The sequence below is a fragment of the Balearica regulorum genome, chromosome 5, assembly GCF_011004875.1.
Source record: "Balearica regulorum gibbericeps isolate bBalReg1 chromosome 5, bBalReg1.pri, whole genome shotgun sequence".
Lineage (NCBI taxonomy): Eukaryota > Metazoa > Chordata > Aves > Gruiformes > Gruidae > Balearica > Balearica regulorum.
The window spans coordinates 26,838,939-26,865,004 of NC_046188.1; the positions used below are offsets into that span (position 1 = coordinate 26,838,939).

The 26,066-nt window shown below is 39.8% G+C and overlaps 2 protein-coding genes across 5 annotated transcripts in view; one reads left to right on the top strand and one right to left on the bottom strand.

Moving 5' to 3' along the window:
* Positions 1-2,091: 2,091 nt before the first annotated feature.
* GEMIN2 (gem nuclear organelle associated protein 2) lies at positions 2,092-10,256 on the bottom strand. 2 transcript variants are annotated; one of them, XM_075753942.1, is made up of 10 exons: positions 10,045-10,256; positions 9,286-9,370; positions 8,017-8,106; positions 6,282-6,341; positions 6,009-6,119; positions 5,388-5,432; positions 4,558-4,626; positions 3,139-3,249; positions 2,869-2,927; positions 2,092-2,556 (listed from the first exon to the last, which is right to left on the bottom strand). In XM_075753942.1, exons 1-10 carry the CDS (start codon positions 10,164-10,166, stop codon positions 2,517-2,519), a joined length of 792 nt encoding a protein of 263 aa, XP_075610057.1. In that variant the 5' UTR covers positions 10,167-10,256; the 3' UTR covers positions 2,092-2,516. The 2 variants fall into 2 exon arrangements, with proteins under 2 accessions (XP_075610057.1, XP_075610058.1); XM_075753943.1 differs by lacking the exon at positions 4,558-4,626 and having other exon boundaries at positions 2,380-2,556.
* A 3,186-nt stretch (positions 10,257-13,442) lies between these two features.
* The window catches only part of SEC23A (SEC23 homolog A, COPII component), a 28,649-nt gene continuing 16,025 nt past the window's right edge, over positions 13,443-26,066 (top strand). The window contains exons 1-10 of one of the 3 annotated variants that reach the window (XM_075753948.1): positions 13,443-13,544; positions 17,169-17,410; positions 19,242-19,299; positions 19,561-19,647; positions 20,810-21,046; positions 21,172-21,251; positions 22,185-22,329; positions 22,672-22,830; positions 23,659-23,774; positions 25,705-25,828. In XM_075753948.1, coding sequence (XP_075610063.1) covers positions 17,190-17,410; positions 19,242-19,299; positions 19,561-19,647; positions 20,810-21,046; positions 21,172-21,251; positions 22,185-22,329; positions 22,672-22,830; positions 23,659-23,774; positions 25,705-25,828 — 1,227 coding nt within the window. In that variant the 5' untranslated portion in view covers positions 13,443-13,544; positions 17,169-17,189. Of the gene's footprint in view, positions 13,545-13,705; positions 13,844-16,446; positions 16,595-17,168; positions 17,411-19,241; positions 19,300-19,560; positions 19,648-20,809; positions 21,047-21,171; positions 21,252-22,184; positions 22,330-22,671; positions 22,831-23,658; positions 23,775-25,704; positions 25,829-26,066 lie in introns of those variants that run through there. The other 2 variants (XM_075753945.1, XM_075753947.1) reach the window with 2 other exon arrangements.

Below are 26,066 nucleotides of genomic sequence, written 5' to 3' on the forward strand. Positions count from 1 at the left end.
TGTGGGAAGGACTCACGGAGAAGTTCATGGAGGACTGTCTCCCGTGGGAAGAAACCCATGCTGGAGCGGGGGAAGAGTGTGAGGAGTCCTCCCTCTGAGGAGGAAGGAGTGGTAGAGACAACATGCGATCAACTGAGCACAACCCCCATTCCACTGTCCCTCTGTGCCACCAGGAGGGAGGAGGTGGAGAAAATCAGGAGTGAAGTTGAGCCTGGGAAGAAGGGGGGGCTGAGGGGAGGTTTTTAAGATTTGGTTTTCTTTCTCATGACTAGACTCTGATTTGGTTGGTAATAAATTAATTTCCCCATGTTGAGTCTGGTTTGTAATTGCTGAGTGATCTCTCCCTGTCCTTATCTTGACCCTTTTATATTTTCTCTCCCCTGTCCAGCTGAGGAGGGGAGTGATAGAGCAGTTTTGGTGGGCACCTGGCCTCCAGCCAGGATTGACCCGCCACAGTGTGTGCAGGAAGATGATTAGGCCTCCAAGAAGCTGTAAAGACATCACCAAGACTCTTGAGGACGTTGGGGTTTGCTAGATTCTACAAGATTTGCATAACAATACATATCTTGCTGTAGGTAAGCATGAAAACATCTTGTCAAAACTTTTAATGATTTTTGCTGTCAGACTCTTCTTTTGGGAGGTTCAGGCCTTAGACTTTCAAATGAATCACAGTAGAACCTTACCATGTTCATTCCGAAATGTGAGAATGCCTTGTGATAGTGACTCTGTTTCTACTTTGAGACCAGTAAATAACTGACTAGAAAAGCTAATGTGTTAAACTAGCATCTGATTGTTATAACTACCTTCTGCATTCGGAGAAGTGCACGTTGTCCAGTTGCATGGTGAGCAAAAGCAGTGGAAGCCGTTCTTCCCTAAGCTCTAAGGAAAGTCTGAAGTTTGTAATGGATCAAGCCTTTTCTAGGTAGCTGTTACAAGCTATGGATTATAAATGGGATAACCAGGGGGTTATTATACTGAAGATGTGACCAAATTCTCATCTTTTCAGGCAGTTCAGATTAGTTGTAGCTGAGTAACTTGACAGCACTAGGAAGCATCTAGAGCAGAACTTGACCTAGCAGCACGCTGTCCCACTGTGTATAGAACTAGCAAAGATGAAGGTAACTACAGCAGTGGTACTTGGCAGGGACCAGCTGTTGGACTGACTGAAAACACTTGGCTCTCAACACTGGTAGTTTATAGGAAGGCTGTGGTTGTTGTCCACCTTTATCACTCAGATTTGCTTGAAATTGTAAGGCTAGAGGATTAACTAACTAGTATTCTTGCTGAGTGCATTTCATGGGTTCTTCACTTGAGACTCATCCTGCTTTTAACATGCTGAAAACCTTACTAAAACCACTAGGAACAACTCACACTGTATGTTTAAGTAAGTTGGACGTTTCAATGTTCCATTTTAGGTACCGGCAGTGCGGTAGACATTCAGTATCAATGTACAGAATGTACAATTGCAATGTACACTTGCATCACCAGCATTAAAACTCCAGTAGTTATTGTAATTCACTTTGATTTTTCACTTGACAGATGCTAAAGTGCCAGTCATTCCAAGACACATCAGAAGCTTATGAATAACTGTGCTTAATAATGTATTTTTTTAAATACTTGAGGGACTTGTGTATCAATTTGCTGCATTCATAGTTCCTTTAACATGGATTTTTAATTTTTGAATATAATTGGAAGCAGAGGAAGTCATGTACGTACCAAACAGACACTGATGCTCTTGGTGAAGCACTCCACGTTAAACATATAAAGAGGTGAGCTAATGTATTTGCCAAGATAATAAATAAATGTCTTCACTTATTAAATAGAATGCTTCTATTAAAAGCATCGAATACAGCTGTGTAATTTTCACTGGTTTCTGCAACTGTTTACTAAAAAAATACTACTCAGGAAGTAGTAATGTCTACGTTTTACTAAAGTAGTTGGTTTAGTAACTTAACTGGCTATAGTTGAACTGCTCAGTAGTGCTTAAGCTCAGGAACCAAAGCTTGAGAAACCAGGTTCAGTCCTAGTTGTGTAGGTTTCTATAGTAAGGCTGCTGTTAAATACAATGAAGAATGAGAAAAGCCACAAATGTTTAAGAACACTCTTTAAAATGCTTGTTTTATTAAAAAAAAAAAAAAAAGCCCTCAATAGGTGTGTGTTAAAGAACAATCATTTGTAATGTAACCTCAGACTTCACCAAGTAGCAGTGTCCACAGGATTACTCAGATAGTAGAAATTTCTAACCAAGAGTGTGGTCTACACAGACAGTAGCTTGAGAGATGATGCCAGACACTTCATTGACCACTTCATGATGATGGTGTGATAATACCGGAGACATTAACAATCTCAGGCTAAAGCTCAGCTTAAGTTATTCATAGCTGTCCCAAATGCTTCATCTAAAGGTGTTCTGAAGGGGTTGTACAGTACTTCAGGTCTGCACGGTGCGGTGTCTTGCTGCTAACTCCGTAATGCTGTTTGTACTATGGCAACGTGAAATACTTGATATTCTTAAAAGTCTAGGAAGGTTCATCAGCCAAGTCACGCTGATCGAAGTACCTAGCGGAGAAAAGTGGAATACAGTAAGAAACCTCTAATGCAACATACTCTTTTGACCCCTGGCTTTCTAGCTCTTCTTTTAGTGTTTCTGTAACATTTATAGCTTTGTAGTTCAGGGGGCTCATCTGAGAAAACCAGTAAGTTTACTTTATGCTTAGGTTTATCTTAAGTCCTTTTAGCTAAGTATATTTGCTGCATAGGCCCAGAGTACTTCAATTGACTTCCACTTCAAAAGAAGCTAGGTTAGGACAAGAGTAACTGCACATTTATGCTGGGCATACTTTACTGTTTCAGATATGTAAGTTACATTACCTGCTAACTAAGCAGATTATCAAGTTCAGAGCTGATATCTGTTCTTCATTCTTGTTCTCCTGAAAGAAATAACTATTACAACAGTTCTCTTGTTACCTGTGTCCAATAGAAAAGCTGTTACATGTCACACTACATGCTTGTGCTCTTCCCTTCATTCTCAAGCAAGGACATGAAAAATTACTTACTGAGACTTCAAGAACTGAAAAGTCATCCTCTTGATAATTTGCTAAGTTCAGCAAGTCCTTTGCACAATGTTACATTAAATCTCACCTCCAGTACTCTGACTTCTGAGCATCGTCTTGCCAGCTGTCGAATAAGGGAGTGAGCTTCAGGTAGCAAAGGTTTTTCAAGGCATGCCAACAGTGCATAAAGCCACCTACCCTGCATGGATTCATATAACAAAGTTTTAATTATAAGCATTTCCTTAAAGTTTTGTGCAGTTCTTGTTATATGGAGCAGGCCTGGAGTGTAGGTCTCAAAATAAAATTGCATTTAAGTGCTATTGCTGGAACTGAAAAGTTTGAAAGCCAAATTGGACACTACACAGTAGAATTTTCTGCCTCTAGGTAAGCTTCTTGTGAGCAGTACTCTTGGATTTACTGATTACTCTTTTTTTTTGAATATTGGCCAAGATATAAATTAATACAGTTTACTAACGCCTGAGGGAAGGATTATTTTAATAATATCTAAAAATTAATACTTAGCTATTAATTTTTAACTTCACAAACTGTGGAAAAACATTCCTGAGGAGTGAATGTATAAAGTCAGATCTTTGTGGAATTAATGCTGTTAGATCAGCTTTAAGATTTGCACCACTATGAAAACACATTCTTTGCGTTTTACTTCACTGAATTCTACTGCATTCCTACGAACATAACTTCTGCTACCAATCTAACTTCGTAATTTCATTCCAGTGTCTACTGGCTTTCATTATGGGAATAAACTAAAAGTCAGTGTGAGCATTCTCTGCAGCATACTGGTTCAAAAGAAAACAGTCCTACAGAAAAGGACGGAACATGAAAGGCCTTTAAGTGACTCAAAAATAGTGAAACTGTGTTAGTATTATGGAAGTAATTTGTCATTACTCTCTTGCTTTGTGGTACTGAATGAGATGAGATGATATGCATCCACCAAGGTCTTTCGTAGATACGATGCCATTACATAGTCAGTCTAGTTGTGGCCAAACTCCATGCTAATGTACCCTATCAATCAGAATTTCTTATTAGGTTTGATTTGTCACCCCGCTAATGCAGCTAAGCTTTTTGGTCTGTGCTGCATGTGGTAAGATTAAATGTGTCTTTGCAGCAGACTGTCATGCACCTCCAAACTAAAATGGAGGTGTTGGTAAATACAGTGTGCAGCACCCTGACAGCTTAAACTGGTCAGAACCACAGCTGCTGCAGTGAGACCCTCTTCTCTCCCCAGCGCTGATACTCATCTAACTTTGTGGTTTAAGTTAGTGTGGGGAGCGATAAAAAGGAGAGGGAGTTTTGGCAGTATCTGATAGATCTGTATCTGTATTGTCATTAGCCTTCCAAAAAGTTCTGTGAAGAAGAAAGTTTTGAAAGTGAAGGTGATACATGCATCTAGGGCACTCTGGAAACTAAAATAATTTCGTAGAAAACTATGAACAATTTATCCCTTGTTTAATGTGTTCATATGCAAATAGTTACAATAAGTTATAATTACCAGTTCTGGAGTAAATTTTTTCTCTCCAAACCAGCTTATCAGGTATTCTAAGACACTGGTTACTGTTGCCTTCAAAAGAGGAACAGAAAGAGACGATACAATACCTGCAATGTTGTGTTTTGGGTTTTTTTCTGTCCTTCTACCCAAAGGATTGTATTATATAAAAAGCAATGTGATATTTTAAAAATATACACATCATGTATTTCTACTCCACTGTGATACTACATGGGATTTATTCCAGGTTGAAGTTACATATAAGGGTAAAGTAAGTTTTAAAGCACCAGTTCCTGTAAAGAACTTTATATAAAATGAAGTAATTTTCTGTGTTAACAAAAAATTATGGATAAATAGCTACAGATGTGAAAAAAAGGCATTACACTGACTGGTTGTTTCTGTATAAAGGGGACTAGTGGGAAACACAGTAGTAAAGGAAAGGTAGGTGTGATTCTTCTAGCCTTGCAATGTATGTAAGAGTTCACAACCAAGCTGAAGGACTGTGCTAAAAACACTAAGTGAGAAAGCTTAAAACACTGTCAAGCACCTAATAGGGCATTCAGCAAAAATTCAAACATTAAAATATTCTATAGAGAAATTACAAGGACAAAATACTCTTAAAACCAGTCATGATAAATGTTCGCTAGTAAAGTTATTTGTAGGTGAAGGTGAGATAACGATTACGTTTTTTTCCTGTGAGTGTACAATGAATAGCTGTTGTAATAAACAATTGCGTACTCTAGCACAGAAAAATAGGCGAGACTTCTGCAACAGAGAGAATATGAGAAATAATGATTTATGCAATGTCACTATGCGATTTTAAGAAGTAGGCTTACCTGATTCATTCTGCTTACAATACTTAGCAAAGGGGGAAAGCCCACCTGAAAAAAATCAAGTTGGAAAATGCAGAGAAAGCATAAAGATTTCTGTTCTAATTTAGAACGTACAAACATTTTAATGTGATTTCAGATTTGAAAGTCTGTTCTGAGCTTTGAAATCTATTAAAAAAAAAAAATCTCCAAGTTCAAGATAAGGTCCAGTCAAATTTGGTATCAAAGAACCTTGCTTTTATTGTTATTTGTTAAAATTTTGTTTTTTCAAAGTGATGCGGTGAAGGGCATGTTTGTAGGATAGCGTGTACGAGGGGAGGAACCACATACCACCAATCAACAAAACACTAAAGCAGACATTGCAGAAAGCTTTCCGTTCAGTTAGCAACAAAGTAGTGTGCGGTAGCTGGTAACAGATGAGGGACCTCTTCAACTTGTTGACTGAAGGGACAGATTGGTCTCTGCTTCGCTCAGTTTCCACTTAAAAGGGAAGAAAAATGAGACTTTCTGGGCTCACCAGAGAGCCTACTTTCCATTTAGCACAAAGCGGTAATAAACAGTAGGATTGCTTCTGGCAGTTACTCTTGAAAATAGCAGCTGAAAATTAGATAGAAGTCCTATACTCACCTTTATGTAATCAATTCCTAAATTTTCATTATCAGACAGTGCATCTATTTCTGAGTGTACTCTTTCACCTAGGCAAAACTTCTTCCAGCCTTCTTCATCCTCTGATTTTGGCTGAAGTAAATAAAAAAATAAATGAAAACTGTGAAATACTGCAATCTTGAGGACACTGAAGAAAAGTCTTGATAATATTCACTACATTAAACTGTAAAGCAAGATTAACCATGGATTTAATGACTGGAAAAAAACCACAGCACTGTTATGAATTCTACTCACCATAGTAACATTGCTGTCCAAATGTTGTGACCGCCAGTGGTTTCTGTGCTTGTTCAGGCTCTGAGTAATTAAAACAAAGTCAAATCACAGTTTAACTTTGCAGTTATTTTATCCTAGCCATAATTGCTCTTCATTATTCTTAAAATGTATAAAAAGCATATTTTATGATGTTCTATAAATCACTAGAGGCATAACTGGCTAAATATTTCCCATGCCTTTTAGTATAAATGTAAATAAGTTATTCATGCTGGGGTTCTGGAAGTAATTTTAGTCTACTACATAAAGCTTTAAGTTGAGGTAGTAAGCTTTAATAGCTTTCTAGACTTTTCTTGGTGTAACAAGATTAAGAAAAAAAATAATTGGTGTAGTCCAAAAGCAGACATAAAGCCAATATCCTGTTTCCAAGAGTGGACTGTATCTGTATTAGATGTCTACACAACTGTTAGATAGAAGAAACATACTAGGCACGCTTGCCTTCTACCTGACAGGGATGCCACAGAAGACAAACTGGCCTGACTGTTTCCTGTACAGAGGTGTAAATGTCTTGTAACAGAACAACTTTTTCTGCTATCCAATTGTTACTGTAGCAGTAAAAATGACCAGTAAAAACACTGTAGATAACAGTAGCTGATACAGTGTTTGAACAAATGACTTCTGATGCTTTTTTTTCTCTTAAATATTTTTTAGGATATTCGCATACATATACTTCACAGTGTTAATTCTGGCACAGATGGGAGGACAATTATTTGTGTATAAAAGAAATACCTGTAGAGTGAATATGCCTTCAGATGTCAGTTTCCTTAGTTCTACTAAAAACTTATATTATGCCTAATATACATTAGTATATATAGTATGCAATGTGATACCTTGTAGAAATAGGGGCTAGCTCAATTAATGTTTGCAATGTAGCTGCAGTAGTATAGATCTCCACCTTCATTGATTTACCTCCTGGAAAAAACAGGGTAAAGCTCAGGCAAAGTTCAGTGCTACAGCAGCTTCACTGCAGTTGGCTGTACTTCAGTTACTTCAGGTATTCCTACAATGGACTATCAATGCATTGTAAACATGCCTTCTGCAGTACTGGAGCCATAAATGATCTCTACTTACATCTTTATTATGTTTTGCATTTTACCCTGTTTGAACTGTGGATAGAGAGACTGCTCAGTTCTCCATTTTTGTTCTGTTAAGAGCAGGGTGCAAATGCAGTAGGAAAGATTTCAGTCTGTGCTAACAGTACAACCTTACAAATCCATTTTACCAAATTGATATTTCTCTTCATAATGAGTGCCACCACTGTCACCTGTATCCCCAATGGACAGTGTGTTCTACGTACATGAATCTCCTGGTGGGTTAGAATCCACTTATTTTTCAGTTAACACTGAGTTCTGCAGAACATTCCTGCTAGCGCTAGGTTTTAATATAACTGCATAATATCATAGGGATTTTTGTTCTCCCTCAGCTACTCAACATCATTTAATCTAAATACTGACAGATATTTTTGCTGAAGTTGAAGAATTTTTTTTTAAACGTGACTCTTGAGAGAGTTTTATCAGAGGTTTAAAAGCCACACAGTATATACTCAGTTCTTTTTCACGAACTTAAAACATTTGCCTACGAACATCTGCCCTACCATAAAGTCATAACATTTCTATAGTAGATACAAGGTTGTCCCATGTAAAGCACAGGTATGTTCTACCTAGACAGGGTGAGTCCCCTCACACACACGATTTTGTACCTGACGAACAGCTGAGAAATTGGCCACTTGCTGCTGCTGCCACTTGAGCGTTGGAGAGTATCCTTCAGGAGCAGGCTGACAACCAGAAATCTAAGAAAACACTGGCAATAATTATAATGTAAAGAAAGCTTTGTAAGAAGAATCTGTAAGAACAAGAGAATCAGTAAATGTTTACTATCAGGTAAACAATATCCTTTAAATCTTCATTTAAGAAAGGTAATTTCATGACCACATCCAAGACTGATTTAACAGTTGGTTTAGACAAAATTTCTTCTGACTCTTTTCACATGCAAATAAGAAGGAAAATGAAATATCCAAAATACATTGTTGAAGATTTGTTTAAGGCCGCCTTCTTAGAAATTGTTCTTCCTTAATTTCCCAGTTTATAAAAAGCAGGGTGCTGTTTCCTTATCTTGGACAGATGCTATGAATCTTAGGTGTTCCACTTGCCAAGATAATAAATTGAGGAAGACAGAAGACCACAAAAATATCTTTTAGGAAATTAACTCTGATACTTAAGTAGATATAACCTCTTTAAAGATTAGCATGAAAGAGTTATTAAAAAAAATAATCTTTCTACAAATGTTTAAGAATGCCACTACAAAGAGATGAGACAAATCAAGAACTTACATCGTCATATGTCAGTACTAGACACTTTTCTTGAGCAATTTAGTAGTGAAATTTCAGATTACAGTTTTCAATAGAGAAAGGCAAACTTGATCTCTTGAACAATTTGAAAATAGATTAAAAACCAAGCTGACAAGGCAATGTGACAACAGAAAAATCTGCTTGGGGAGTAAGGAAAAACTGATAAAATATTCTACCAAAAAGGAAAGAAGTGGTGCTAGAATTTCATCTGACTTTCATAAAGCTTAGGTGCACTTGCTACGCTTACCCTAGATATACATTTAAACCTAAATATAGGTATGGAGATACCTTTCCTCTAAAGTTTATGCAGGTTTTATGATTAAATATTTGTAAAATTTAATGTAACATTTGATTTCCTCAGACAGTAAAATAGTCCGCTGTGTATCAAACAGTATGGATATTATCAATTTAAATCAGTTATAAAGACTGCTGTTAGCCAGCAGTTGAACAGATGTTTCTTCAAACCCAGACATTTAATTCTGTAGATGCTTTTAAAATCCAACATTGCTATTTAGTTATGCCAACCACTCCCCAAAATTAGTACAAACGTTATGATATTACAATCTTTCCCCTTATTTTTTTTTCTCTCAAAACAAAATGTGTACAAGCTCTCAAACTTACCGAAATGTTTACTGTCTGCTTCTTTCTCAATTTTTTGGGGTCTATTTGTGCCACGACCACATCTGGACATCGAGCTGCTTCAATCCTACAAGATAAAAATCAAGTGGCTATGTTTTTTGCCTTTTTGTAAGAGGTGGTGGTTACACGCCAGATGTCTCTCAAATTCTGCATCTGCAGAAACCTTCAGGTGTGTAAAACACTGACTACACCGGCAAGTCTCACAGAAGGTTTGACTTGAGAGTTACAGATCAAGTATTCTCAGCCTCTACACGACTGCTTATGTCTCCTCGAAGCTTGCTTACATCCTACCCTGCCTCAAGGGCGGCTACGCCTCCCGCAGCCGGACCTGGGGAGGCCACCGCTGCTGGTACGGAGAGCCAAGAACGGGACCTCCATCTTTCTGTGGAAAACGGAGCAGCACCGGCCCTCAGAGCTGCGGATCGCTATGGAGTAACGAGCCGGCCGAGGCACAGGCAGCAACGGACGGCGGCGTGCAGCGGGCGTTACGCGGCCCCAGGGAAGCAGCAGCAGCCGGGCAGAAAGCGGATGGGTTTAGACCCGATCCCACCGCACTGGGAGCACTGGGGAAACTGCTCTTCTGGCTGAGGCTGGCAGGTTAGCGGTAGCTTTCGGCACGACGCAACCGCCCTCACGCAGCCCAACGCGAAGCTCGGGCCGGACAGCACCCGCGGGGAGGGACGGCGGCGGGCCCGGCCGCCACGGCCGGCGGGAGCTCGGCCCTTCCGCCCCGCCACTCACTGGACGCGCTTCAGATACTCCTGGGGCGTCCTGGGAGGCACCGTGGGGTCGAAGTCCTCGGTCAAGTCACAGTCATCTACGGGCAACAGCCGCGGCATCAACTCCTCCACGCCTGGTTCCATGGTCCCACCGTTCCGGCCGGCCGCGCTCCGCCCCCCGGGCGGTGGAGCCCGCCTGACCGGGCGCCGCTGGGGCCGGCCCGCCGCGATGCAGGCGCGCTGGGAAGGCAGCGCGAGTCGTGGGCTGCTCTCGCGAGAGCGGCGGCGGTGAGCGGGAACGCGTGGGCCCTCATGGCGGCGCCGGCCCTCCCCGCCGAGCCCTTCGCCTGCTCGGCAGCGACGGGCGCGTCCTGGGGCACTTTGGGATTAGTGCGAGCGATGCCATCACGAACACCTCAGGGCATCCCGTCTCCTCTCGGTCCTTGCGCCCTCACGTGGAAAGGATACCGTGAACGCACCGTGTGCTTGGGGCCGCGCCAATGAGAAACGCCAAGCCCTGAGTGGTGGCCTGCTCTGGAGGTTTTAGCTGCCCTGAAAACCCAGGGAGGAGAATAAAAGGAAATTTGGCCAAAGAGCAGTGCAGGAAGTGGTTGTGCCAATTTACTGCCCATTGAGCTAGGCCTATTTCTGTTGTGAATCGGTGTAAATCTTTAATAACCATTTTTATTAGGCCCTGTGCCATTAGTCTAATACACTGTAGTTTTTGCAAGTGGTTCTTTAAAACTCGTCTACCTGTGAACTTCTACTCTACCTGTGAACATCCAGTAATAATACTACTTGTTCCTTCCTTGAAATCTATGGTAGACACGATCCCGTGCAACCTGCTCTAGGTGAACCTGCTTTAGCGGGGGGGGGTCGGACTAGATGATCTCCAGAGGTCTCCTCCAACCCTTACCATTCTGTCATTCTGTGGAAATCAGTTACATAAAAGTTAATTGCTATACATTTAAACAGAGTTCTCATTCTGGGTCAATGCCTGAGTTTTTATTTTGTTGCTGTATGGGTTTATCTAAATAATATTACATAGGAGTATCCACATGCCAAATCAAAAGCAAGGTAGCATTAGTACAAAGGGGCCGGGGGGTGTGCTTCTCTGTTAAGATAAAAAGTGGAGGGATAATGCTGTAATCATTTACATTGTGTGTTATGAAATTCCTGTTATGCAGAACGTCAATCTGTATGTTATTTTCCCTATCAGTTCTGCTGCATCCAAAGTCAGTGCTACCCACAGCCCAGCTAGCAGATCAGAGTAGCTCCAAATACTTCTGACAAAAGTTCAAAAAAAGCAATGTTGTTTTCTTGCAAGGCTGTATTTTCGCAGTTCTGAACAAACATCTACCCTAACTCCTCCTCTCCACTGCCTTTTGTTTGTTTTAAGGTGTTTCCAAAACCACCTACGTGTAACAGCGAGTTTTAATTCTCAAACCCGGATCTGACATCCTAGTTGAGCATGCAGCAGTTGCAGCCACCACTAGAAATAAAACCTGCATAGCCAAAACTACAGTGATATCTCTGGAAAGGCTGACCAATGGTCAAGACAAAAACTTTGGTGAGTCCAGCTGTAAAAAGTTCTCTTCTAATACTTTGGTAATATGCAGAACTGATCTTTTCTGTTTGTCATGAAGTTAAGAACTATGAACTGAAAGAGAATCCACAGATACAAATATACTTTAAATATACTTTCTATCTCTACATTACCTTTTCTGGAATTTTCCATGGATACTTTTTAAATGAAGTAACATTTTTAATTATTACAGATAGTCTTCCTCAGATAATAAAATTGTTTTACCAACAATGTTGATGCAGTGGCTAGCAAATACGACTCAGTGGAGGAAGAGGAAAAAGAAACTGGAAATGAATATTCTTTCTCTTCAACTGCGTAGGCATTATGGAAGAGTACTTTTCCAAAGAAAGGGTGAGTTGCCATCAGCGGATACGCACTGCTGACTAAAAGAAATAAATCAAACACATAAAATAAAAATTCTGCATGAAGAAAAATGAAATGCTTTCATTGTACATTCTAATACTGGGACATAATAAAGTATTTTGTTATAATGACTACACACCATGTTAGGTTCTGGTTTTTTGCTGCTTGCTTTTCTCTATAGTTCGCACCATCATAACAGCTGAAAGACACTTCTTGAAGTTTAGAGCATTGGATTGAGTCATTATGTAATGATATTTAATTGTGCTAATGACTGATTAAAATACTGTATACCTTTTATTTGTAGTGAACTTTCAGAATAGTTCTTCCTTCTTCCCTTTGAAGTGTCTTTAAGTGTCACTTGCCTCTTTTTCTCTTGTCTATAGAGTTCATCTCGCAGTTCTGACTTTGGGACTTGCCTCTTTTCAGTGTAACTTTCTGAAAATGCCTCAGAGTATTCTAACAGTGAAATTCTAACACTGAATTGCTTTCTGTGCATCTGTTTGAAGTTTGCCCTGTTGTGGGTTTTTGGGTTGGGTTTTGGTTGTTTTGTGTTTGTTTGTGGTTTGGTTTTTGGTGGTTTTTTTTTTTTTTTTTTACAAACTGAGGAGATTACATGTCCTTGGCAAGCTCCTGCTTAATACTCCCATAACTGGCAGTGAGATTTGTGGACGTGGCAATTTAAAATCCCTCCCTTTAAGTTCTGCCATTGTTTACCTGCTCATGTTTTTAGACTGAAGAGGACTGGCACAGAATATTGGAGATAGTAATGGCATAGAAATTATATCATAATTGCATTTGACATATAAGAAGATAAGGATGTTTTAGTCATTTATATTTGGCTGGTAGTTACAGCATGTTTGCAGAGTTGCAGTGAAGAAGGCCGTGATAGCAGAATGTTTTTCAGTCCTCCCCCATGTCTGGATTGGTTGCACTGAGGTGTATCAGGAACGCAGAAGTCTACTGTTGTAGCCCTTTGTGGCAGGCTCGCTTAAAATCATTCTGAAGTGCCCTAAAACCTAAGTGTCACTATAACTTGAGTTTGGGGGGGAAAAAAAAAACCACACTAACAAAAAACTTCAAAACTATGAGTTATGGCTATGTGAAAGTTACTGTGTGGACAGTAAATAAATGTGTTATATCTCTAAATATTTATGAGATAAAGTATTGTCTTAGGCAAAAACCCACCAGGAATGTAATTTCAATATATTTTTTCCCAGGCAGTCCCAAGAAACATGTAAACAATTTTCCAGATTAAAAAGCTGCCATAAATACACGTGTATGGAAGACGGGCAACAAGCAGGGTGAATTCAAGGACTCCCAGAAGCCCGGCTGGCTCTGACCCGGGGGTTTCCCTGAAACAGCCGCTCGCAGGCGGGGAACAAAGCAGCGGCGGAGCAGTGCATCCACAGGCGGGCTGAGGACGGCTCCGGTAACTGCAGAACTCCCCCCGGTGGCCGGGATGCCTCCTTTCCCGAACGGTTTTAGGAGGGAGATTGAGACAAACGATCTTCAGAAGGAATCTGAAAACCGAACGGGGAAAACACACGCGAGCAGGAAAAGGCGGTGAAGCGAAGGTCAGCGGTGTGGGATGACTGACGCCGGGCCCCTCCGCTCCGCTCGCCGGGGAGGGCCGCGGCACACAGCCGGGCTGGCTCGGTGGGTCCGGAGCCGGGCGCGGCGACGGCTCTCCCTGCGCCGGCGAAGGGGGGGGGGGGGAGCCGCGGAGCTCAGCCCGCCCACGGCCAGCCGCTCTCTGCCCCTTGACGTGGCGCGGACTCTCCCATCAGCCATGTTGACTGCGTCGGCAGCGCCGGGGCGGCTGCGTGCGGGCGGGGGAGAGCGAGAGAGGCGGCGGCGGCGGCCGGGACGCGGGGTGAGCGGGCAGGGCCGGGGCTGAGGGGGGCAGCGGAGGGCGCGGGGAGCTGGAAACGACCGGCGGCGCGAGTTGGGGGGTGCCGCGGGGAGGAGAGTCCTTCACCGGCGCCGTGGCGGCAGCCCCGCTCCCCGGGTACTGGGGTACCCCAGCCCTCGGGCCGTGGGGTCCCCGCCCGGCGGCTGGGCCAGGAGGGAGCGTGGCGGGGAGCTCCTCGCCTACCCTCAGGAGGCTTCGGGCGCTCACGCTGTCCTCCGTGGCGGTGGGGAAGGATCCCCGGGCGGCCTGAAGCTGCTCTCGGGGGGGCCCCGGACGGCCCTGAGGGGCCGAGGATACCTCCGGCGGCTGGTCAGCCCTGCCCGCGGCCTCCCGGGCCCCGGACCAGGGGTGCGTGCGCCCCTTTCCATGAGGCGGGGAGCGCCCACCCTGACCGCCGCGGTGGAGCCCGGCTGGGGCGGTGCGAGCAGCCGCTGAGAGCCCTGAGTTGGGGCTGCCAACACTCAGGTAGGGCCGGCGGGGCACGGCCTTTGCACGGCCGCCGCTGCGCCGGGTGTAAAGTGCGGCTCCCTCCGGGCAGCGGCTGCAGGTCTCTGCCGTGGAGCTCTTCTGTACCCGCGTCGTTGTGCCTCTGGCAGGGGTGCCTTGTGATAGAGGTAAAGCTACACGAAAATTGTGCTTAGGCTGGTCCTGCTGCATTTGAATATGTGTTTTTTAATTTAGGTGGGCTATTACATATGCTGGTTGTTTTTTGTTTTTTTTTAAAAAAAGCCCTTAGCGAACAAAACTGGGAGAGCAGGTTTGAAGGATGGCTGTGTTTGAGTAGTGAAAATAAGATCCTTATGTTGTCAGTTTGACAACTTGCAGTTGTTTTGGGTAAGTACTAGGTTATCCTCGTATATTTGAGTTCTTCCTTGGAACTGAAATAGGTTTGTATCTGAAATGCTGATTTTGGCATAAAGAATAATTAGAGGCTTATTAATCTCTTCTATTTTACCAGATTATTTGTGCATAATAAACTGAAAGAATACATTTGTTATAAGAAAAGTGCACAGTGAACTGTACTACTTTAGTGGTATTTAAATACATAGTCATATGAGGGACTCTGATCTTTCTATGCTGGAACTCTTAAGGTGCTGTAGAGATAAATGTTTTGATTTTATTTGTATGTGCTTCCAAGGATTAGTGGATATTATTTTGGGACACATTTATGTGTGGTATGTAAATGCTTAAAGGTGCTGAGGTGAAGAAGGATGTCTTAGAATAATTTGTTTCGAAGAAACTATAGTTACTGTTTGCAGTTGCTTCTAGAACCATTTCAAAATAACGTCATTTCAAAGTAATGTGTTTCAAAATTGTTTATTCAGCTATAGGATAGCTTTCCAAATGGTATATCAAACATGTTTGATATGTGTAATGGTTAAAAAGTCCTAACTGCACTCTTGGATCTAGTCAGAGTAATTACACAAATACTGTGATTTACCTGAGAATCAAGCCTTCATAATCAGATATAGTCATGACTCTTTATGCAATTCAGTTGTGGCTTCTTTGTTTGACACAGAGTGAGATTGCCATGGTGCAGGGATGCGAGGTATGTTTAGCCTCAGTGGCCGGGGGAAGGAAGCAAGCCAGGAAGGCCTGCTGGTCTTGTCTGGGTGTCCTGTCCTGCAGCAAAGCTAAAGCAGTGGCACCCCAGCATGGGAGCTGTTGCTATTCAGCTGTTCTGAAAATCACTTCTCTGTGGTTTTCTGAGGTTGGCAATGTGTATTTTGTGGCATTCAGGTGTATGAAGTCTGGTACGTAGTCTGTAGGTCGGGAGGGTTTGCTATTCTGATCTAATGTAATATATCTCCACACCTATCCCAGAAAGCGCCTGGATAGCTATAACAATGCTATCAAAACTGAATGTAACTTGTCGGACCATGAGTTTCACATTTGGTGTATGATGAAATATGTGAGTGGAAGAAAAGCTGGAGGAAAACTTAATTTTTAGCAAGTTCTGCCTTCTGAATAGGAAATACATACCTTACTAGCAAGTAACAGTATTTAACTCAATAAATCCAACAAATCTTTTATGTATATGAGTGTACTTTATTAGTCACTGCACACTGGTGTTAGTTACTGCTCCAGAGAGGCCAATGTACAAAGTGGTAAAAATAATATCCGCATAAAACCATTTCAAGTTAGCTAGAGTAAAATGAGAAAAGACTTTAAAGTCCAGTACAGAAAGTGGGAATTCGCACTGCAGTGCATGGAGATGGAGTTGGTGGACTTGGTAGCAGATGCCTGTGGAATGGCTGAAATGGCCTTTAAGTTGCAATTTTCTCTGTCTTCTCAAGAGATAATTTTAAAATGAGAGAATATTCAGTTGGTGGTCATAACTGAGATTGTTGCCTCATGCAGATTGTTGTGTCAGTACCCTGTTTTTCAGGGATAATGTTCCTTTACCTTTTGCACAAAACACTGATGGATTTTGATGTATTAAGAGATAAATTTCTTAAATTCTAGATCCTTTTCAGATACCAGGCTGTTCTTTTCCCTCTAAGCTGAATTATCTTCTGTCTAATTACAACTTCTAGATGTTCTCTCCCCTTTTGTTTGCTCAGGTTTGTCCCCTGCCTAATGGCCTCGTTTAGCCTGATGGCCTTGCAACAACTTGAGTAAAAGTGGTGGTGGAAGTGCTCTTTTGCACAAAGTCCCATATGGCTCCCTGTGTTGCAATTGCCATGACATGTAGATCTGCTCCTAATATCAGTAAGATAAAATGCCCATTAAAATGTTGGGAGACTAATTATCATCGTATCTCCACATTGTAATAGAAATAAGTGGAGAACAGTTTGCAAGAAGGAATGATTCTTCAATAATGAGCAGAATGAATAATTAAATGCATTAGTAAAAGGCCTTTAAACAGGCTGTATTTTTTTTTTTTTTGGTGTAAGCAAATCTGGTTTTTACAGTGTGTTAGGTTGCTGCATGTTGTCTGCTCTGGCCTACCCTAGAATTATTGCATTTCTTGCCCAAGTTTGTTGCTTGAGTCAAGGAGTGATCAGAAGATAGACTATTTTACCACTATGTATTTAACTTGCACCATGTCAAATATTTGTTATTTTGAAGAGGTTGCTGTATCCTAAGTGTCCTAAATTTCTTTCTGTTTCACCTTGTAATTCTGTGCATTGCTTTTAGGATTTTAGAAACACTACTCACTGTTTATTAATTGTAACTCAGTTACAGTATTTGAATGTGTGACTGTCGTTAAGTACATTCAGTATTTTATGGTCAAAAATGTTTGCACTTCAACATTCTGTTAATACTTCTCTCTTTATTATAGTGATAAACGGAGAAGTTGATCATGACAACCTTCCTGGAATTTATCCAGCAGAATGAGGACAGAGATGGAGTTAGATTCAGCTGGAATGTTTGGCCTTCAAGTCGTCTTGAAGCCACACGAATGGTAGTCCCGGTGGCTGCCCTCTTCACGCCACTGAAAGAACGACCAGACTTGCCTCCTATTCAGTATGAGCCAGTTTTGTGCAGTAGGACCACGTGTCGAGCTGTTCTGAATCCTTTATGGTAAACCTAATACATATGTTATGCCAATATTTTTCCTTACAGACAATCTTTAGAATAGTGCGAGTTAAACTATGCAAAAGATCTGGTGTGTGGAAGTTCAGGTACTCCTCACATGAGTACACAGCTCAAACTTCTAGATCTTAGAAGTTTCCGCACATAGATTTGCATATGGAACATTTATACTTAAAAGATAGCTTTCATTTAACTAGTCTTGTCAAGGTACTTAATTTAATTCATGATTAGGTATCTGGAACCACACATCTTGTGAGTTAATATACTGCATTTTGCTCCAGAAAATAGCTAGGGTAAAAAGTTACTATGCTGTATCTTTTTAACTATTGGGCCCTGATACAGTTTAATTTCCAAGTAAAAGAAACTGTATTTATTACTGACCTTAGTTCATTTGTAGACCAAAGCAGGTTAGCTGGTTTAGTTTACCAAAACAGAAACTGAAAGATGTGATAGATACGCATGTACATCAGAAGTAGGCATGACAGAGGGTGAAAGCTGTTTAAGCTAACGGGTGATATTGGTACAAGCACAAATGATTGTGAAGTAGTCATGGATAGGTTTAGGTTGGAAGCAGAGGAAGTGTTTCATACATCATTCCAATCACAGAAGTATGGAAAAGAAATGGAACGGTTTCTAAGGTGGAGATTGATAGGCGTGGGAAAGATACTGAGCAATAGTGAGAGATTAGGCACGATGTAAAAGATCCTGTAGAACTCCCTGAATTGTATGAATGACTTGTCCCTGCTTGGGAGAAAAGACAGTTTCAAAGCAGATGTAAAATTGTGTTTCAGTATTAAACCGACACAGTGGCTGATTATACTGGAAGTCAGACTAACTTTTTGAGGAGCATTATCTTTTATTGAGAGCTGGAAGAAAAATAATGGAAAGACAAAGCTGTAAAGGGTCAGTCAGATCCCTGACATTACAGTGAACTGCGTACATTTTTCCTGTCTCATGTATGCAAGTCATGATTGGAATTTTTTTTTTTTCCACAAGATGTGATTAGAGACTCAGTTTGTGGGGGCGACCATTTGAAGCCTGTGTGACATAGTGTATTGGGATAGATATTCTGCAGCCCCTGAAATAGGTATAGATCGTTTGATCTCAATAGAATTGTGTTCCGTTTACAGCATGCTGGGACCTATCCAAACATTTAATGATATTTTAAAAAGACTTTGTCCTTGTAGACAGGAGATGATGTGATAGCAAGAAATGTACATTGAAAACATGTAAAGTTTACTTTCCCTTAAGATGTGAGTAGGACTGTGTAAGACATCTTTATGGCATGAAGGTACAAGTTGCAGGTTTTTTATTTTAATTCTCTGAATACTAATAAAAATGTAGATGAAAGGAGGTAGGCTCATCAATTGAAAAAAGTGTTATTTTCACTAGAGAGATAGCGGTTAAGTTGGAACCTGTTTTTTTAGGGCATAATGTATATTCAGGATAGTCCCAGGCAGTGACAGCTAATAGGCATAGGCCGAGAAAGGAGAAAAACACAAAGGTAGGGAGAGTTAAAATGGTTTGCCTAAAACCATGCAGAAAGTCTCTAATAAAGATGCTGAGTCTGTATTCTTAGATTTCTTATATGGTTCTTTTCCTTGAACACCATTCTTCCTCTCTAAAGACAATAATTTGCCTGATGTCTGTGTAAAACCGCTTATTTTGAATTTTTAATATGGGTATTTAGCAGGCAGTATATTAGGAGGAAGCTTTTTCAAAGTCAAGTGTGTTTTTGAAAAATTAAACTTATTCTAGGGTCAGTGGAGGAAAAAGAAGTGTTCATGCTATATAAACTTTTCTTGTTGTATTTTTATAGCCAAGTGGATTATCGAGCAAAGCTCTGGGCTTGCAACTTTTGTTATCAGAGAAATCAGGTAAGAAACATTCAGGACATAGAAAAATCTTTTTTATAAGGTAAAAGTGAAAATCCTCATTTTTCCAGTTGTAGTTGCAAACTGAAATTGATGGCAAGAGCATGAGTGTGCGGCTGTATCTTCAGAGAGTGCATTGAGATTTTTTTCATGACAGCAATAGTAAACATCTGTTGTAGAGGAAGGTAGTCCAAACCTATGTTTTTGTTTTTGTAGTAGTTGTAATCTTTTGCTTATACTTAATTTCTGTGTTTTTATTTGCAGTTTCCTCCTACCTATGCTGGCATATCTGAAATGAATCAGCCAGCTGAACTTTTACCTCAGTTCTCCAGCATTGAATATGTAGTACAGGTAAAATCATTAAATAAAATATTTAACATCTATAACCTTGCAATATACAACAATAATTAATTTCAATTTTATTTCTTCACTGTGTTTTAATGACTGTAAGTCTGTGTGTACTTGTTAGTTTGAACATACATGTTATCAAGTGGACATGGAAAACATAATTTTTTGTAAAAACAAAAGGATAGCTAGTCAGACTGGATTAAAAAAAAGAAAAAAAAAAAAAAGAGGTCTCTTCTAAAGGCAGTATTTCTGTTAGGTCTGTTTCTTTACCAGGACTTTAATTTGTGTTTGTGCTGGGAGTCTGCTTGCTGCTGTTACTTGCTCAAACAATTTCAGTTCAAATTTGGCTGACTGTTGATTCATTTCTCATTAATCATTTGAATTTAAGTTTGTAATTGAATGATTACAAGTTAGTTTTAGGACTAGCTGATTTAGAGAAAACAGCTAATACATATTCAATTCAGGTGGTCAAATTTTAATATTTATCCTTTATAGAAGTTGCTTGCATAGAAATAAAACATGGACTTACAACTCAAAATGCAAACATTTGCAATTGCAAATTTGTATCTCTAAATTCCATTGCTGAGGATTAACATTTGTAAGACTGCAGTGAGGCATTCAGATCATGAAAAGAAGAGCAGAGACTGAACAGAATCTCTACTTTTTGCCATGTCTTGTAACACAAAGTAAAGAGGATATTTGCTCATAGTACAGCAAAATTAGTTTAGAAAATATGAAGAGAACTGATGATCTCTAGAGTAAAATTATGAAGTGAAATGCCACAGAATGTTACTAGGTTGGAATATTTTATGATTGTGAACAGCTTTATGACTATTATGGTCACTTGGAAAAATAAAAACTTCTGTGTTAAAGATTTATGTAATTGGCACATGCTTCAAAACTATCATGACATCCTGAAAGGATTTTTTTAATTCTGTAGTAAACATTTCATTTTTGTGCAGTGTTCATTAGAGTAGGGGTTTCATTCCCCTTTAGCCCCAGATACTGGTTACTACTTGAGAGGGAGGTACGTTAGATGGAACATTGACATTATTGCTATGATTAAAATGAAAACTTTTACAAAATGTACTTTATTTGTTCATTTTTGAGCCTGTAAATATTGCAGAGTTTGTTTTTCATGTGATTATATTTGTGTTTCTTAAAGCGTGGTCCTCAGATGCCTTTGATATTTCTTTATGTTGTCGACACGTGCATGGAAGATGAAGACTTGCAAGCTCTGAAGGAATCCATGCAAATGTCGCTTAGTCTCCTGCCACCAACTGCGTTAGTAGGTCTCATTACCTTTGGCCGAATGGTGCAAGTTCATGAGCTTGGCTGTGAAGGAATCTCCAAAAGTTACGTCTTCAGAGGTACAAAGGACCTATCTGCAAAACAGCTGCAGGTAATGCAAAGCAGCTGCAGGTAATGCACAAAAGCAAACAAGAAGAAATCATCAAGATTACGGTGATGAAGTTCAAATTTTCTGTAAACAATTTTTGTAATAAAATCTTGTGTATTTGACTACAGGAAATGCTAGGGCTTACAAAAGTAGCTGTTTCACAAGTTGGTCGAGGTCCTCAAGTACAGCAGCCACCACCTTCTAACAGGTAATGTGCCTAAAACATCTAAAAAACACACCTTGACTACACTGATTTCCTGGAAAACTTATGTTTTATGACAATGAGAACAATCAACTGACAGTTGAATGTTTTGATCAGGCACAGATTTACTAGGAGGCTAATGGTTATAGTCTGTTTCTTTCCTATAGTTTGTACTGGGAAGAAAAGACATAACGAGTGATAGTAAAATCACTGGATGATGCTTTGGAAATGTTCTGAGAGAACGTTCTACAGGCATATTATAGATATGTAAATAATGATGCTTCTGTTGGTTGGTATGCTGGAAAGTGTTAATAGCTGCTTTAGGGCCTCTTTCTTATGTGGATATTCAGTTTTGCCTTCCCTTTTTCTTCTTCTTCCACTCCTCTCCCCTCCTCTTATGTCTCTCATTTGGAAATTGTGGGTTGGTGGTTGATTCCTCTATGTATCCCACTGTGACATGAAGAAATGATAAAAAAGAGAGACAGTTTTGCAGTCTCTGCCTTCCAATAAATAGCTGCATTTGTGGACAGCCTGTAGCAGAGAGCACAAAAATTCTTTATATGTTAAAAATTCTTTGTGTTAATCTGATCTTTGATTTTCACGGAAGTAGTGAAACTTGAGTTTCTTTTTGAGATTCATAGGTCATCATCTGCTGTGTTTTTTTGACTAGATAGGGTTTTTTCTGGATAGTGGTAATATCTCTAAGTTAGCAGGTTTTTGTTTTACAAGGACTTTGCTGAACTTCTTAAGCTGAGTGTGCTGTGTGTGTAGTAATACCAAACTGCATTATCTTGGTGAGGCAGAGACACTGCTCTCAATCCAGACTAGAATCTAGAATTACACATTGCGAAGATATGTCTAATATATTGCTAGCAAGCAACTGATAAAATGTTTATGTTACAATTTGAATCTAAACTATTTCCCTGTATTTGTTTACAGATTTTTGCAACCAGTGCAGAAAATTGATATGAATCTTACTGATCTTTTGGGTGAACTGCAGCGGGATCCTTGGCCTGTTCCACAAGGAAAACGGCCCTTACGTTCTTCTGGAGTGGCGCTCTCCATAGCTGTAGGGCTCCTTGAGGTGATAGCTTTAACTACACTTGTGCTAATATGTAAATAGATCATTTTGTTGCAGAAAAGTTGCCACAATCAGTATGTAAAAACCTTAGTAATGGATGCATATTAGCTTTGTATGATGATTTTGGTGGATATCATTCCTTACATAGCTAGAGCAATTCTAGATGTTTACACATTTTAATGAGGCAAAATTGAGACTTTGAATTAACAGTGGATTAAGTTTTTGGAGGGAAAAGGTACAGTTATTGTTAGAATCCTATCAATGTGATAAATACTTGTATAGCTATTTCTTTTGTTCAATTTGTAGCAAAACCTGATGGTTTTCTTTGTCTTTTATTTCCTGCAGTGCACTTTTCCTAATACTGGTGCACGTATAATGATGTTCATTGGAGGACCAGCTACACAAGGACCTGGCATGGTTGTAGGGGATGAACTGAAGTTACCTATAAGGTCATGGCATGACATTGAGAAGGACAATGCTAAATATGTTAAAAAGGGTACTAAGGTAAGAGATGATCATGGGTGATATTTTAGGCATCTTGCCAGTAAGTAAACATGTACATTGCCTGGCTATGTAAAATACTGTTAGTAGTAGCAAATGTGTAAAGAGATGGGAATTGTGTGGTTTTGTTTACCTGTCTCTGAATAATGGTATGTCTTCATTTCTTCAGACATTCTGGTATATTGAGTTAGGACTTTGTCTAGCTCACATTAAAGTTCTTTGGAGGGTTTCTCTGGTTTAAGTCAGAAAAGATTGATGTGACTAAATCGTATATCTAGAGTAAGGCTGTCTGCTCCTAAGACAGCTGCTCAAAAAACTGTTACTGTAGTTGGGGGAAAGTTAGGCAGGAGAGCTTAGGCATAGTTCGTTTCATCTTAAATGTACATTTGGGCAGGTGAACTGCATCCAAAACCTGTTGAATTCATCTTAACTGATTATAATGTGAGCTTAAACAATTAGCTCAGTCACAGGCACTTGTCATTATAGACACTTGAGATTAGAAAGGTAAATTCAGTTCTGTGTGCTGGATCTAGTATTTAGTGCAAAGTTTAAAAAGAAAAAAATCAAGGTAATTTTCTAGTTTAAATGGCAACCACTGGTCTGTCTAGTGTGAGTCAGGTTCCCAGCTGGTCAGAAAAAAAACCCCAAGTGTTGAAAATTCCAGTCTTAATTTTAACTTCAGGAAAAAAATCTTTTGGCTTGTATTAGAATATGATGTGAATAAAGTCTGGTAATGTTTTAGAAAAATATTGGGAGTTTAGGATTTAATGTGAAGATGAGGAGAGTTCACGTCGTAAATTGCTATGAACTGTATTTTCATCTTGGATTTAGCATTTTGAAGCCCTGGCTAATCGGGCTGCAACAAATGGTCATGTTATTGACATATATGCATGTGCATTGGATCAGACTGGTCTTCTGGAGATGAAGTGTTGTCCCAACTACACTGGGTATGTGCCTATTCATTTTTAACTAGTATATGAAGATGCAGGTTTTTATTTTTTAAAATTGTTTAACAGGAAGCACTTACCAAAAATGTTCTGCTACTTTTTAAAAAAAAAAAAGCACAAACCCCTCTGATATACTGTGATGGTTGCATTTGTAATGGAATTTTGGAATTTCTCAGCCTCTGGCAAATTTGTCACCACAATTGTGGGTTTAATCAGAAGGGAGTTTGCTGTTTTTCTTTTAATGTGATCTGTTTGAGGCTTAAATAACATGGATATCTTTTGAACAGGCAATTTATCCTATGCACTGTTGATATTTTTTCTTTTTCATTGTGTGTATATGTAAGCTGCAGGTTTTAGTAAAGATAAGGACCTATCATCCTTCTTTTTCTTGCTATTCAGAATGGTACAAAACCCTGTGTTATTCTTTGTCTTGTTTATGCCCTTCTTCTGTATACTGTTGTTCATAGGTTCAGCTACTGTGTTAGGTGATTATCAGGTGTATGTGTTGCTCCTGATTTTTGCTCCCTCTATCCAATCTACATTTCAGACATGGTCTTGTGTTCCCTCCAGCCTGTCTTGCCATCAGTTCACTTTAATATGATCTGGCTGTCTTTTTTTCTGAAAGTCTTTTCTATACTCATAATATTTCACCTCTACTAGTAACCTGCTTTGCATACCATTTGATCTTTAGATTAGACTTCTATATTGTCTGCATTCTTTTGCCAAGCTCATTTTTCTTGCTTGTTACTGTTAGCTTTGTCAATACCAACTGCAGGTATTTTACTTATCAGTTTAATAACTGGTATATCTGTGGGTAATGGGCCGCCTTAGTTGCCTGTCAGTATTCTTCATATGACAGAGGATCCTAAGTACATGCTACATATCCAGGCATACCAAGAATGTGAGATGCAGGCGAAGGTTGTGATGAGTTTCAGGCCAGCTTGGCCATGCTGATCACTGCTGGATCGCTGCTTTTCAGAGCTGTGTGTATAGCCTTAGGTTGGGAGTTGCCACTGCTCAGGATCTTTATGTTTAAGTTTATGAATTTACCTGTACATTTGACTTGTATTCCTTTTCTGCGTCACACTCAAGCTGTGTTTTTCTACATACTACAGTGTAATTCTGCCCATTCTGTCTGCTCTTGTGACTCACCTTACCCTGTGTCTGCTCTTCCAGCAAGACTAGCCTTAATGTATAGTTTGTCTAGCTCTCTTACAGCTGTTACTATTTTGTTTGGTTATATCCTGCATACAGGGAGGAATTTCTGATTCTGCCCATGTCTATTTTCTTCTGTCTTTGAGTATCCACCTGAAAACTTACATAACTTCTTTCAGGTGTAATGTTTGACCTATTATTTTATTAATGTGATTTAATTAATATTTTTGGATGAATAAAAATAACATCTCCCATAACCATTTCCTAAGTGTAATGTATGATATTTCATGATAAGTGGCAACTGTTGCAGTTATATCCATAGAATATTGCTAAGCATAAAAATAAACCATGGTTCTTGAGCATAGATTTAAGCCTGAAATAATGAGTGAGCTATACAAATAAAATGGTGCGGAAATAAGTTTGGAATATTCAATATTAGAAGTAAGCTGACTTTGCATGACAAGGTTGAAAGACGTTCGTAGTGTTGAAGTCCAGTTATAGTATTTTCCTAGTGAAAGATTTTGTTATATATTATAATCACAATGATCTTAAGATGCTGATTGGGCAAGAAGCTCACTTAAAAATTTCATCCTTAACGTTGTAGCAAAATATTAATGATAGTCCATTTTAAGAAGGCAAAAATGTGCCTCACGATGAACTGTCTTTAGTTTTAGTCTTTAATAGAAATAAGCTATATAAATCCCATGTGCTAAATTATTGCATAATAAGCAATCTATTTTAACTGGAGGGTTTTGTTTGTTTTGTTGTTGTCTAGAGGCTACATGGTAATGGGAGACTCTTTCAATACATCTTTATTCAAACAAACCTTTCAGAGAGTATTCACAAAAGATATGCAAGGACAATTTAAAATGGGATTTGGTGGCACATTAGAAATAAAGGTAAGAGTACAGAAATGCAGTGTGTAGTGAAACACTGGAATAGGATGGCTATGAACTGTGGAATCTTTGCCCTTTAAGGAATTTTTAGGTACAGTTGGCTCGGACATAGCCGTTGCTACCTAGCTATCTTTTTGCACTTCTGTGATTCTGTAAATGTGAGTTAGGTATAACGCTAATTCCTTCTTACCCTGCATTCAGTGGGTAGGAGACTAAACTAAAATAAATGTCTCTGTCAGAA

What these genes read in the sequence shown, in the direction of transcription:
- GEMIN2 (XM_075753942.1), bottom strand. Translation starts at nt 10,166, where the DNA reads ATGGAACCAGGCGTGGAGGAGTTGATGCCGCGGCTGTTGCCCGTAGAT. An exon ending in GAGTATCTGAAGCGCGTCCA is followed by an intron (nt 9,371 to 10,044) that starts GTGAGTGGCGGG and finishes TTTATCTTGTAG; the next exon opens with GATTGAAGCAGCTCGATGTC. An exon ending in ATAATCTGCTTAGTTAGCAG is followed by an intron (nt 2,557 to 2,868) that starts GTAATGTAACTT and finishes TTTCTCCGCTAG; the next exon opens with GTACTTCGATCAGCGTGACT.